Raw genomic sequence first — 14,878 nt, 5'->3', positions numbered from 1 at the left:
GGCCAGCGGGCAGCAGGAGCTGATTAAACCGCCAGCTGTGAAATTAGTGCGTAGCCCGCTGTACCACCTGAGCCGGCTCCCTCCTCCTGTCTTAACTTTACCATCAACATGTCCAACAGTAATTTCCAACGGCGCAGTTGTAATATTTGCTTACGTGTGATTGACACCTTAAGGAAACATCTCGCTGATTAAAAAGGCTCTGGTTTGTAATTCTGTGTCATCCATGTAACTCACTCCTCCACCGTCCCACCGCTGCAGGCGCCTCTCCAAAAACTGTGTGTGAAGTGTGACGGCTGTGGGAGGTTTAGCAGAGACGGAACAACCGCACGCAAGATTGCTGGACTGGAGGGAGGAAATATTCAGGGGGAAACTTATTTAAAGTTGTTCACTTATCAGAAAACACTTGGGATTATAATGTCATAAATTAGCAGAAACTGTATCTATTCTTTGCTTTGTATCTCGTTCCAGCTCCAACATTCAAATGGAGATACCCGGACCTCGTCTCCTCACAGTTATCATCTCTCCAGCAGGGCCCGGGTCTCCTCTCAGGAGCTGCTGAACATGCCTGAAACATCTCCTTCCTCCTGGAAACACCTCACTCAGACCCTGAAGCACGTGAAAGGGCTCCTTTCTACGTGGAAGAGCAGCAGCTCTACTCTGAGATCCTCGTGAAATTAAAGAAATTAGAACCACAAACTGTAAACTTTGGAATTACACCGTATTACAAAAAGGTTTCTATTAAAACACATTTATATTTTCTGCAGGGAGTAAGCTGGAACTGGAAGCACAGGCTGCCCTCTGATCACAGGAGCCCTCCCCCAGTCTGCAGCAATCTAAAATTCATCATTTCCTTGGATCTATTTCCCCTCGGGACATCCCGCTGTCCTGCTGCTGATCATTTCACTGGAGGTGGCTGACCTCCTCAAACCTCATCTCTGTGCTGCTGACAGGGGTCCAGCCTCTGGCCCCCGTGACTGATTGAAGGAAATTCGGGTCAAAAATGGTGGATAGTGAATAGAGGGCAGGAAGAGCGATGATGGATGTGTTCCTCTGGAGTCACTCGGCTCTGTCAGGTAAAAACCTCCCGTCTCTGGGACAAACGGAGCCGTAGTTTCAGGTTACAAGCAACAGAAAAGATGCAGGAGACTCGGTGAAGCAGTCGATGCAAAGTTAGTTTGGAAATGTGCAAAAATTCCAGCAGTCAATAAAACTCGAATAAACAAAGAATGAAAAGTTTTGTTTCCCTGCTGACTGAAGTTTGACCTGCTGCTGCAGCCAATCAGACGTCTGCATTTAGACTGGAGCCACAACATCCATCGACTGACACAAGAGACAGCAGACTGTGTGCACTTGCAACCTGTGAGGACATGACGAGCGTGCACAGGGTCGCAGCACAGGGACGAACTCAGCAGTGGAAGTAAAAGCAGCTCTGACTGCAGCCACATGGAGACATTTATAAAAATAGGTTTTTGTCCTTTCATCAGCTGTCAGAAGATCAAAGTCTGGCTTTATGATGAAACATCTCCCAGGACTCTTTGCTCCATGTGTAGTCTCGACGTCGGGTCCAGACAAACGATGAGAAGGAAAAATCACTCAGTGATAACTGTCTGTTTTCCTGTCTGTGTGGGCTGTATCCCAGGATCCGTCCTCGGAGGCGGAGCTTCCATCATCTCGCCTGCGCCTCATTCAATCAGCAGGACGGTTTATAAACCAGCACTTCCTTCCAGTCCTCCCCAGTTCGTCCTGCTGCCTTTGGCGTTCCACCGGATTCACCTCCTGCTGTGTTCACTCTTTGGCGCTGCTTCAGTTTGCTTTCTCCTCTACAGTCTGCCCAATGATCAGCTCGATTACCTGCCTGCCCTCCTGCCTGTCATATCATGCCCTCAGGGGAACAGGACCTCCACATCTCAACGTGTTATCTCCCCACATACGACACTCTCATGGACGCCTCCCTCAGATCAAGACTGTATAAACCTGCCAAGTTTCCGTTCTGTCGCTCTCTTTGTGCCTCCCCGTGATTAATCAGTTCCTGGCCTCGATCTCCCACGGTCCCCTGCCCTGTGTCGCTTCTACTCGTGTAAATTCTTGTGTTAACCTTGAATCTAATTTCTGTGAATAAATTCTTGTAAATAGTTCATCGTGTGTTTGAGCAGTGGCTGCTACCTCCGTGCAGAGGCTGATAATCGGCGTCTGTCTTGTGTCAGTGACGGATTTAATGCGACATGACCATCAAACAGCAGCCGCTTTCTGAAACATCGGATATGTATCAGATTCAGCACCACATACCAAAGTGACCCAGGTTGGATTTGAAAATATCGGATTTGTGCCGTTCACCCTGTCATAGCACGATCGGATAGATCAGAGGGCCCGGTGGCGCCAGTGTCCGGCAGCCTCGCCTCTGTCAGTGCGCCCCAGGGTAGCTGTGGCTACAATGTAGCTGCCATCACCAGTGTGTGAATGTGTGTGTGAATGGGTGGATGACAGGATGTGTAAAGCACTTTGGGGTCCTTAGGGACTAGTACAGCGCTATATAAATACAGGCCATTTAGATGTGTCGCAGAGGGTCAGAAAAGTCGGATTTGCAGTGTGAACGTAGCCTTCTCCATCTATCTATCCATCCTGCCTTAAGGGAATTGTTGCTGTTCAGCACTGATGTGTCAGTTTCCGTCTCGCAGTGTGATGTGTGATCATAGTTGGATGAAATCCTACAATCCTCCTTGACTTCCTCGGAGGTTCAATTTTTTCTTTGTCTATATGAAAGTGCAGGTGAGCCAAAAATCATCAATAAGCTCCTTTTGTGACGGTCAGAGGCCTGAAGAGAATCCAGCTCGCTCAACACTAATTAGCATCAATTTGCCACATTTTATAGACTTTACATATAACTGTTAAAACTTCAAAGGACAGATTGTTACTTTGTTTGTGGTCAGGGTCATGACCTTTGGTTTGCTTGCAGAGTGGATGAACAGCAGAGCGTCTAATGACTTTGATGTTTCTCCAAATCGAGTTCAGTTTCAGCAAAATGTGCAAAAACTGTTGGTTTTAACACCGTTTAACTGTCAGTGAAAGGTGTCTGGAAATGATGTTCGCAGGTTTCTGTGTTCTGCTTGTTCCTGAGTGGGTTCCTCCCACAGCCCAGTGGCTGTGAGGAATAAGGAGCTGTGGGAATGTGTGTGTGGTGGACTGTGATCTTTAGTCAAAGTGTGTGTGCGTGCGTGTGTGTGAGTACCTGCAGTTTGCGTTCATGGTCTCCGCTGCAGAGCGAGTTGAGGGAAACTTTGAAGGTTTTCCACACAGGATTGAGATTATTCATGACGGTCTGAGAGAGACAAACACAGAGCAAGGTCAGGTCTAAAAACAGCTCGCGCTGCGTCTCAGCGGAGCGCTGCGTCCTGCTGCGTCCTGCTGCAGTCCTAAACGGTGTAAACCTGCAGCAGCTCTGAGGAGAACCGCTGGCTGAAAGGAGTCATCCTCGCTTTTCCAGCCTGGTGTGTTTCCTGGAAGTGTGTGTTGTGTTAATTAAAATGATGCTTTAACACATTTTTCTTCCATCTTTGGCTCATTTAAGTCTGCCTGGATTTCATTTACTCACAGGTGTAAGAGAAACGCTCTCCTCGTGTTTCCATGCCACTAAGAGCGATAAGGTCAGAGACTTCCTTAAATGTGCAAACCGACAGCTGACTGCAAGAAAGAAACTTTTTGGTACTGAGGGCTTGCTCCAAACTGATTGGTGGAAACACTCCCTGCCCAGCAGCTGGCCAATCAGCAGCTTTTATGGGGCCACTGGTTATGTCGAACCCTGCTCTCCAGCTTTATAATAACCACGCAGGGTGAAGCAGCTGGGAGCTGGAAGCAGCTGTCAACTTGTTGCATGACCTTCTACGATCATGTGATGGAAGCACAGCCTCCATCCAGGGAAACTTGTTGCCTGACAGCGGCCTGCTTTTTTCACACTGAGCCGCAGGCAAGGAGCTAAATTGGAGACGGGAGGAAGTAATCAGAAAGGATGTCCCTGCTGTCAGCTGGGGAGGACTGTTGCTCTGTGGGACCTGTTGAAAAATCTCAATGTGCTGACGGATGAGAGGAATCCCAGCTGTGCAGCTACAGCTAACGACTCAGCAGCTTACATATATATAAACAAAACTGCATTGACTGAGAGCTTTAATGCTCTCAGAAGCAAGTTTCTCTCTTTCGAGTATATGTTGTCTTTTCCAACTCTCCGTCCGCCTGAATCCCACCGAGGGAGGTGGAGAGTGCAAAGCTTGCATGACCCAAAGAGACACAGCAGACACACAGAAGGCTGAAAATCAGATCAACACAATGAGTCAGCCAAGAAATACCTCTGGGGGAACATTCACCTACCAGGTCACCAAAGTCCATCTAAGCAAAGTCGTAGAAACAAGTTAAAGTTGAACTCACTGTTCACATGAAGAACCATGAACCAGATTACAAAACATGACTTTTATGACACCAAAACTAACCACGAAGCATTATTATTATTAATAATAGTAAACAAGTGGACTGCTGTATTCCACTGTTTTTGATAGGATGATGTGTTGAATCCAGTTTGAATAATTCAGCCTTTAATGTTAACGGTGGTGTTTGTGTGAGTGGAGGACGCGAGTGTGTCGATGTGTGTTTGTACCTCCGTTCTGTAGACGAGCTGCAGCGTGGCGTCATCGTTCAGTCTGTGGATCTCCAGGAACGGATCCGATTTACTGAAGAAGTCCTAAAAGTACAAACGCAGAGTTCACTGCAAACACCAGAGACACAGTCGGGACATCCAGTCTGATCATGTTCATACTGGCTTTACATGCAGCGCCCCCTGGTGTTTGTCCACAGTCTGTTTCCAAACCAGCACAGACTGGATATAAAAGATGGACGTAGCCACCAGATGGTTTGTGGACATTTTGGATCCTTGAGTTTAGAGTTGTTGCTGTCACATGTTGGTTTATTGGAGCTAAAATGAGCACGAGGCTAACAATATCAGCTAACCATAGCTAGCTTAGTCAGCAAGCTGAATCCACGGTCATGGATCGGAAAGCTAAAGCTGCACATTATCTGTGTAATGTGATTACATTAACATGCTCCAGGGCACAACAGCATTCAGACGTCTCAGTGTCGGGACCCATCTGTCAGGCAAAGAGGCCACGCCCACAATAATAAACAGGTAAGTTATAAAAACCTGGTTTGGTTTCAGTGAAGTTTTAATAAGTTTTTGTGATATTAGACGCTTTTGGTTCCTGTTTTCACTTCTTAGTTGTTGTTCTAGTGATGAGGTTCAGTTTTACCAATATCATTCTGATCAGTAGTGTTAGTGATAGATTGTGTTGTGATTTTCTGGTTATTCTGGTGTTTCTGTGTTTTCTGCCTCTGTCGTTGTGTTTGGTGTGCAGCTGTCTCTGCTTTACTTTGATAGTTGGCTTCCCCTGATGTCCTGTTTTGGATTGGACTTCCTGTATGTAATTATATTGATTATTTTCCCCTGTTCAAAAAAAAAGAAATCACATTATGAATGTTTAAAGGTTTAAATAATCGTAATAATTAAAACTCCTTTGTCTGTTTTCCTCTGCGGAGTTTCTGTCTTCTGGATTTTTACTGACGTCTCCAGACTTGGATCAGTTTTTAAATGCGTCTTGTTTCTTTTCTTTGTTTTTAGTTTGCTTTAACATGAAACGTTTTAAAATCTGCTGACAGAGGTGATTGTGTTGCGTTATGAACGTAACCACTGAGTAATGCTTTCATTCAGTAAGTACAGAAAGCGTCAGCGACTCTCAGGCTTGTGATGTTTACCCTGTCGCTGTGATCATTACTTCACTGATGCTGTGGTTACACTCTGTGGCGTGGGTTTCAGAGCCCGCCATGCCTGAGACTCCTGCAGTGACTGATGACTCCCACTCATGTTCACGGTGGCTGTTTGAATGTTAGCCCTGTGAGCTCTGAGTACTGTAACCCCACACAATGCTATCAGGATGTGTCATTTCTCATTAATGCAAAACACTGATACATGCATCAAAAACTATTTATGTTTTTTACTTTTCATCATTTAACCTAAACTAAAAAGGTCTTCCTGTGACCGTGTGGTGTATGGGGCAGACTCACTATAACTACTTAGAGTACACTTAGCTTTCCAAAGTTCTGTTTGTTGTTGTATTTATATTATGTACTTTGAAACGCTGCAGCTGAGCTGGTGCAGATGTTCTGCAAACTGCTGAAAAAGAAGCCAATACCTGCAGTTCCTCTAACGTCCACCAGAGGCTCCAGCAGTGAGTCCGTCCCCATACTCCCCCATGTTTAAAAATTGCAGCAGAAGTAAACTTTATGGAGACTTTCCCCATTTATAACAGTTCGCAGAGAGTGGTGAGGTCCTCCAACTTGATAATTCAGTCACTTTAATAGGAAGGTTTCCGCAGGTGGAGCCTCATCCAATCCTAGGATTACTTAAACTGGACATAATGTGTCCTGCAGGAGGCTTTTAATGTATTTATCTTACAAACATTATAATTCTTAAATCCTAAAATTTTGTATTTTGGAGTTGAATCTTATTCAGTGGTTTTATTTTTTAGTTATTTTGCACTAATTAGCGAAGCATCTGTGCGTTGCATCAATAAATAAATAAGCAGCTTGCTAATCAAGCTAACTAGCATTAGACGATAAATTCGCATGTCACTGAGGTAACGTCTGACATAAAAAAACATAAACTAAACAGAGCCGCAGCCCAAACACTGCCCATGCCCTTCTTACCTTATTATAGAATTTAATTAAAATTCTATTTACAAAAAAAATCAACCAAACAAACAAACAAAAGAATTGAAAAGTGACATTTATTAAATTGTTGGACAAAATAAAGAGAAAGACATTCAGGAGGTAAGTGGGGGGTCCTGGTCCAGGTGCAGTTTTTACCTTATCATCCAGCTTCCTGGCGCTGAAGGAGAGCTCGATGTAGTCGTCGTTGCCCGTCAGCTCCTCTGCTGTGATCTGAAAGCACATTTTCCCTTTGATAAGAGCCTCATTATGAAGCCAGGGTGCAGCCATCAACTCAACAACAAACTCTGAATATTCAGATCAGACTCTGTGAGATCAAACGAGCCGCCCTGCTCTGGGAGCTCCTCCAAAACAATGAGCAACTTTTAGCATCAAAGTCGAGGAAATGTAAAGCAAAAGGCTGAAAGTGCTCAGTCAGGCTAACGGGGAAAGTGCGCGCGCTGCTGCAGATGAAAACGCAGCACGTGGAGAATCAGAAAAACAACGTTCTGGAGTCTAATGCTTGCAGACACACAGGGAAACCTTTACAGGTTAAAGCTGCGACTTCCAGCATTTCCTGATGCGGGCAGCGTTGTCACTGTCCCGCTGCATAAACCCAGACGAAGTTATAAAAAAGTGTGGCTATACGGCCTGTTGTCATGGTAACGTGATGCTGCCACACCTGGGCGGCAGGTTTAGTGCAGAACAGCAGAAGGTTTCCGATGACAGCCGCTCTGCAGACGCAGCTTCTGCTTCTAAGAAGTGAAGCTAAGTGTACACATGCATTACTGCTAGTGACCAGCAGGGGGCGACTCCAATGACTGCAGCAACGTGTGACTGTATAACAGGCGTAGTAAGCCGTTTTCTCAGGAGTTTCAGTCATTAGTTTTAAATCCTCTTTATGCATAAAGCACCAACAGAGTTTCAGGGTCCGACTTTCTTTTCTTACACAATAATTTCATAGTTTGTGCACCGGAGTGACTCCAGCTCCTCGTTTAGCATACAGCTGATCAGAGGGTGGAGCCATGTGATGTCAGGCTCTCGGGGCTTTGTATTTTTGAATCCTGGTTTCATTGTTGTTTGACTGATGTGGAGTTGTTGAGTTTTGGCTTCCATTTTCAGACCTCTCACCCGTCTGTCCGTGCCTGCCTGTGTGCTACTTCCTGAGGAGTAAACTATGAAGTTTCACAGCTTTCTTTGTGTGAGCTGCTCTGAAACATCCAGTCAGTGATGATGCTGTCTCTGCTTCAGTCACATAAAAAGGCAGTTTGGCACTCATTCCTCTTCCTCTACAGAAAACGGATCATCTGAGCATCGACTGCTTCATCAGACGCTCTCAGGGGAACGGCTGAGATGAGCATAAAGTCTAACCTGGTGGAAGCCGGCACTCGTGCTGCACACAGTCCAGTTCACTGTTATTTATTTAGCAGCAGATCATACCAGCTGTCACCTCGAGGTGCTTTGCACTGTAAGGTGAAGAGAACATAACGTGCTCCAGACCAGGACATGTGTTCAGCATACGTTGCCATGGTGATTTAAAGAGCCGCACGTCCCTGACACTCCATTGCTCTCCAACACAGGTTGAAGGTTACGTTGTCTTTCCTGTTTTCCCATCCTTACCGACCACCTGCTCCACCTCTGCTGTCTTCACCTGTCTGAGCTGCTGCTGCTTTCTCTGCTCTGCTGGGTTTTGTGGATTTGTTCAGTTTTGAATGAGCCAATAAACAGCTCGCCTTCATTTTTACTTGGGCTCATTTCCTGTACTCCACACCAACACTGACATCATGTTCTGGACTGGTTAGTGAAACAGGAAGTGCATATTTTGCATGTCAGGACATAAGACGTCCTTACATGTCTTAGGGCAATAAAAAATAACCAACACATGACACATTGTAACATTTTTTAACAAAAGTTAAGTCAAAATGCAGAAACACTGTGAAAAACTAAGCACAGGCTCCCTGCAGCCAGGCAGAGGGACTTAACTTAAGTGTTCCTCTGTCAGTGTGAGCTCCTCTGTAAATGTTTGTTGGTCTGAATCATTCGGATGTGTTAACAGTTCCAAGGAGGACAGACTTTAGCGATGATCTCAGAGAAGCAGATGTTGATGCCCGTCCATGTGGGAACGCTTAGAAAGCCAAGTATTTGAAGTTAACGTGCCAGACGTCTGAGGAGTGGACATCACAGCAAATTCACCCCGAGGTCAAAACACACAATGCTCAAAACAAACAGACGTTTTTGCATCTTAGTGGGGACATCGGACATCTACATACTGCTTTCCTTAGTCTGTGTCTCTCTGCTACTTTTAGCAGTTTGTGGAAAATTCTGACGCGAGTGTTGAGCTTCTGCCAGGATAAACAGACGTGAGGAGAGCAGTTTGTCTGAAAGCATCACTACAGTTCCTGAGCAGCTGCACCTCAGCAGCTTCTAGCTGGATAAAGCACGGCGCAGCCCGAGCACAGCCAGCAATGCAGCGTGCATTCTGACCGTCAGCGTAAGTCAAATCCAGCTGTAAACATGAAAAAGGCCCAACAACATAATCCCTGCAAAATTCATTAAGACGACATATTACGAGGCAGATAAACAAACAGCTGAGCAAATTGAACCCACAGACTGAAAGCATCACAGCTCATTTCCTGGGCAGGGTGAAATATGTTGTTTGACTAATGAGGAAGAGACGCATTTATAGACCAACATCAGGCTAACAAGGCCTCCAATCAACTGAATAACTCACCAGTCCTGATAAAACCAGAGATCTCAAACCTGATGAACGTTTATCATAAACGTCGGTTTCCTTTTACATGGTGACAGATGGCATTCAGACAACAGCTGATCACAGATCACACGTGGAGAGATGTCACATCGCTACACACATGCAAACAACACAAACACACCGTTTATCTTCATGAAAACACAGAGTTCATCTGCAGACGGAAAGAAGAGGAAACAGGGGAAGAGGATAGGAGGGGGAAAAGGAGACAGGACAGAAGGGGACAGGATCAAAAGGAGGGAGGGGCGAAGGAAACGCAACAAAAGCTTTAATTTTCTGTAACTGCAGCTTCTTCCTGCACTGAAATCCCTTTGAAATAAATCCCCATGAAGCATTTCATGTGTGCACAGAGGTGAAGAGGAACATCAGAGGGGGATTTTCCAGCTGTGAATTTGGGGATAAATAAAGGAGCAAATCTGTGTGAGGAGCAGACGCCGGCCGTCCTCGGTCCAGCTGAGAGGATCCCTGCTATCAGAGCTGCGACCAGAACACCAATGAAAATCCCCGTCTGATGGAGGCTTTAATGTCTGGCAGTCACGAAGTGTAAACGGCACAGAAACAAACTTTAAATTCACAGAGAGGAAAGAGCTGACAGAGAAAAACCCCGTGAGAGGAGGAGGAGACGTATGGGCTCAAAATGTGGTCATAAATATTTTGTACTTGTAAATCAGTTTCGTATGTGTGAAAAGAATTTGTGTGTGGACTTAGCCAAAAAAAACCCTGCAAGTTACAAGTACGAATTTTGACCCTATTTTTCTTCCTTTCATCTGATTGGTCAATGTCATGTCAATCACAAATGTAACGATCTGCTGGGCTCTGGGTTTTTGCAGCAGCTCTACCTGCACTAGATGCACCTGTAGTTTCTATCTCTGACTTTGTCCTCTACAAGAGTTAGTTTTTTTTGCTGGTTCTTCAAATGTTCAATAAAAACATCTATGCTAATTCATAACGAAGAAAGCTTTGTAATGAAGGCTACGTCCACACGTACCCGGGTATTTTTGAAAGCGCAGATTTTTCTATGCGTTTGCACCTTCCGTCCACACGTAAACGGCGTTTTTGGTCACTGAAAACGGAGATTTTTAAAAACGCAGTTTTTGCGTTTACGTGTGGACGAGAAAAACGGAAAAAAACGCAGCGTCAAAGGTGTGCGCCTTTTGTGACGTCCCACTGTGCGCCACGTTATTGTTTCAGTGAAATGAATTTCTACAATACTGTTAATTCTACTCTCTGCAGTGTTTAAATGCTTACATATACACACAGTTACTGTCCCTCCACACAGACGACTCGGTTCTGCTTCTATGCCCCAGCTTTGTTTACTATTTCCCACCGAGGCTTCTAGACTTCTGATTGGCCAACATTTCTACACGGTTAGGAATCTAGCGCCACCTGCTGCTTTGGCATGTTCATAGCAGCGTTTTCCTTCATTTCTGCCTTTATGTGTGGACGGGATTATTTTTTAAAACGAAAACGGAAAATCTCCGTTTTCAAAAATACCCGTGTACGTGTGGACGTAGCCGAAGACTGTCATTTCCAAAACACTGTATTAGTATTAAACACGTAGTCCTGTGACATAAAAATCACCAAACTTGGACGACCACAGACTGTTTTCCTTTGTGGTGATGAAGGAAAACGCTGGGCTGGCATGTAAAAGGGCATTTATTCCCTTCAAAGACCTGCAGTTCAAAAAAGCGCCCCTCCGACAGCCAAACCCATCTGTTCTCTGATTGGATTGTTACATTTGTGATTGACATGACATTGACCAATCAGATGAAAGGAAGAAAAATAGGGTCAAAATTCATACTTGTAACTTGCAGGGTTTTTTTGGCTAAGTCTACACACAAATCTTTTTTACACAGACAAAACCAATTTACAAGTACAAAATATTTATGACCACATTTTGAGCCCATAGAGACGCTACAGAAGCAACAGGGAGGAGGAGAGGGCGGGGCTCACCGTGATGATGGCTTTCCCCACCGTGCCTCCAGGTCTGAGCAGAGCTTTGGACAGCTTCCTCTGGGAGATGATCTGTGCGCGCGCACACACACACACACACACACACACACACACACACACACACACACACAGTGTTAATACACACAGCTACTTCTGTACATACATGGTTGGTTTTCAGCAGGAAGCTGTCTGACAAAGAAAATTGTGACATTTCTTGTAAATTAAGACATTTTTGTGGAGTGGACCACCCATAACTTTGTTGTACATATACAATGACAATAAAGGGCTATTCTATTCCATTCTATTCTATTCTATTGTAAATCTGCTGTGGATCATCTGCCACCAGGCTGCTTAGCAGATTAAAGGTCCCACATCTCCCCACTTTAAACGCTACAGGCAGCACGCCCTCCATCAGCACTCAGGACTCTTAAATCCTCGCCCGTCCCTGCAGAGTCACACTTCTTCAGGCTCGCCGTGGTTCCTCCCGCTCGGGTCAAACAGTTTGTTTGTACCGTCACCTGTTGAAGCTTGGGTGGTGACCGAGCTGCTGAGGCTCTGTCACGGACCCGGTTCCGGGGACTCGGGGTCCGTGAGCAGTGTGGACTATAATTATTATCAGTAGTATTATTATTATTTTCTGATGTGTGTGTCTTCTGCACAATGCTGTCATGTCTGTGTTCCACTTATTGCATGTGTAGGCAGGGTGTGTGTGTGTATTTGTGTGTGTCTGCGGGTGTGGCTGTTGGATGGATGACACCTGAAGTCCCTGCCACACACCTGCTGCTGATCAGGGCTCGTCGGGGAGCTTAGGAGAGCGTTGGCGCTCCCACTGACGCGGGATCATTGCGTTACATCCCACGTTAGCGTGTGTCAGTGTACGGTAGTGCAGCTCGTGTATGCCCGTGGGGTCAGTGTTGACGGCTGCTTCTGCTGTTTTCCTGCAGGTGGAACCAGAAGGACGGCACGCACAGGGTGTGCAGGAACACGACAGCAGGGAGCACGAGCACTGACGTCGGAGGGGAGCACACGCGGGAGTCTAGGGAGCAACGGGGATTTAGTGTGCATCTGTTATTTACCTCACTGTAAAACACACTGTCTTCACTAAAGAGTCCAGCTTCCGGGTCCTTCTTCCCCACATCCCCACATGACATGCTCAGCTGAGGTCTGCTGGTTCTCCGGAGCCTTCAAAACAGGGTCACCAATCCCAGTCCACGAGGGCCGGTGTCCTGCAGGTTTTAGATGTGTGCTGGATCCACCACCGCTGATTTAATGGCTAAATTACCTTCTCAAGATGTTAAGTTCTCCAGAGGCCTGGTAATGAACTAATCGTTTGCTTCAGGTGTGTTGGCCCAGGGTCAGATCTAAGACCTGCAGGGACACCGGCCGTCGTGGACTTTTTTCAATTCTTTTTGAATTTTGTCTTTTGTGTGTCTCACCTGCTCGTTTTTAAAGCTTTGTTCAAGCCTACTCTTCGTGCTGGATCTGATTTTCTTGCAGCTTTTAGGCGATGATCAGTTTTCCTTTTTTCAGGATTTTCCGGGACATGCCAAGCTGTTAACATATTCTTTAATGTGTTTAAATACTGCTCCTGAACCATGTTCCCACTTCAGTTCCAGCATGAAAACCTCTCCTGCTGTTAAAAATCAAACCTGTGCTATCAGCAGGATAAAAAAGAAGCTGTTTTACTTCGTTACGGAGTGAAATCTCGCCCCTCTGCCGCCTCGTGTGCCAGAACTGCTTCTTCCAGGCCCGTTAAAAACCTGCGGTGCTCCGTCAGCCATCTGGCTGCTGAACGAGCTGGCAGAACTGACGCTGCTGGCAGAAACAAAGACGATGGTGAGGAGGAGGCTTTTCCCGACTTTCCGCAGTCATCCGAGCTGATTGTTTCATCACCCACTTGGCTCCTTCTCCTCCTCATCTTCTTCAGATAAGTGTGTTAAAACTCTTCCAACACATTTTTACTTCCCTGCAGGAAACTGAAAACAGTCGGAAGGAAATCCACAATGAGGCTCAGCTGACAGACTTCCCAACTTCAGTTTTTAATGAGACCAACAGCAGGTGGAAAATCTGTCTGTTCATCGGATTCTTTAGCTCTTAACAAAACACCAAACACGTAGATTCCCTTGGACTGCATTATGTGTGGATTTATCTTTTCATTATAGCGCAGACTGAATTTAGGTGATTTTAATAAGAGATGCTGCGTCTGGAGCCCGACTCCAACGTTTTTCTCGAGCTGAAAACTTTGTTTCAGCACAAACTTTGGTAATGACAGCAGATGGCTGCCTGTTGCCACTCTGCTATCTGACTGGCATTTACTCACAGTTGGCAGAACTTCACTTAGAAACAAAGCGAAGCTGCAGTCTCTGTGAGCATTTAGTCAGGCTGAAAACGTCTGCGATCAGGTCGGCGAGCTAATTTCTGTGTTTTCCTTGAGCCACATTTAAAACAGACGTTTCAATGAAACGTGAAATTATTCCTGTTGATTTGATTCGTTTCGTGACACCTGAGCTCACTCCCACAAGCCGTCCCTCAGCAGTCTCAAACAGTAGCTCGTGCCAGGTTAGACTAATCACAAAGTTCAACAGCTCAGACGCCGACACAGACTCCACAGAGTCGAGCAAACAGAAATGACGGCAGGATTTTGTGAGCTGCAAAGTGAACAAGCGAGCTAAGTCCACCACCTGTCAATAATCCTCCAATAACACCAGAAAAAGTTGCCAGATCTGTTGCTAGTCGCTTTTTAGAAAAAATGTCGCTCAAAGGGTCTGAAAACTCGCTAAATATAGCGACAAAGTTGCTAAGTCGGCAACACTGGAAGACACTCTGAACCACAGACAAATGAGTGGAAGCATTCTGCTTCAAGGCCACCAGGGGGAGAAACCTGTGGTTGAACAAAGACTCCCCGGTCTATGGAAGACAACGGGAAAACGTTCTTGCCTAGACCAGTGTTTCCCACCCTTTTGGAGCCACGGCACATATTTCCCATTAGAAAAATCGCACGGCACACCACCAAACAAAAATGTCACAAAAAGCATATTGATACTTTTCCCAGCGAAACAGGTGTAGTGGAAAGCGCTCGGTTTGTCCCCAGTGTACCTTTTTTGCTTTCTTCTGACCATTACTCATGCTAGAGCCTTCAGGGTCGGCGTTTCACCTAATCAGGTGGAACCAGACAATCTTCCACGGCACACTGGATCATTTCAGTGGTTGGGAAACACTGGTCTAGACCAGATCAGTCAACACCTTCCTGATGAGTTTCGGGGCTCAGTCACTCATTTCAGGTGAATTATCCTGCATATGTAACCTGCTTCCTCACAGCCGCTCACCACATAAGATTTCAGCTCACAAGTGGGTGACGCTCCACTGACTTCATCCATCTATGGCTTGAACATAGACGTCCGTCTGTTGACGATCCTC

General features: G+C 45.8%; 1 protein-coding gene across 1 annotated transcript in view; it reads right to left on the bottom strand.

The window, feature by feature from the left end:
• cpne4a (copine IVa) overlaps positions 1–14,878 on the bottom strand; it is a 95,830-nt gene that overhangs the window by 58,460 nt on the left and 22,492 nt on the right. The window contains exons 3-6 of the mRNA XM_085366025.1: positions 11,462–11,533; positions 6,901–6,975; positions 4,643–4,726; positions 3,227–3,316 (exon numbers count right to left, since the gene is read on the bottom strand). Of these exons, the coding sequence (XP_085222151.1) occupies positions 3,227–3,316; positions 4,643–4,726; positions 6,901–6,975; positions 11,462–11,533 (321 nt within the window). The remainder of the gene's footprint in view (positions 1–3,226; positions 3,317–4,642; positions 4,727–6,900; positions 6,976–11,461; positions 11,534–14,878) is intronic.

The sequence above is a fragment of the Diplotaxodon limnothrissa genome, linkage group LG11 (genome assembly GCF_057381915.1).
Source record: "Diplotaxodon limnothrissa isolate DT_005_m linkage group LG11, D_limnothrissa_male_GT1.1, whole genome shotgun sequence".
NCBI lineage: Eukaryota > Metazoa > Chordata > Actinopteri > Cichliformes > Cichlidae > Diplotaxodon > Diplotaxodon limnothrissa.
Note: the sequence above shows the minus strand (reverse complement) of the source record. Positions and strands in the feature narration are given on the sequence as shown.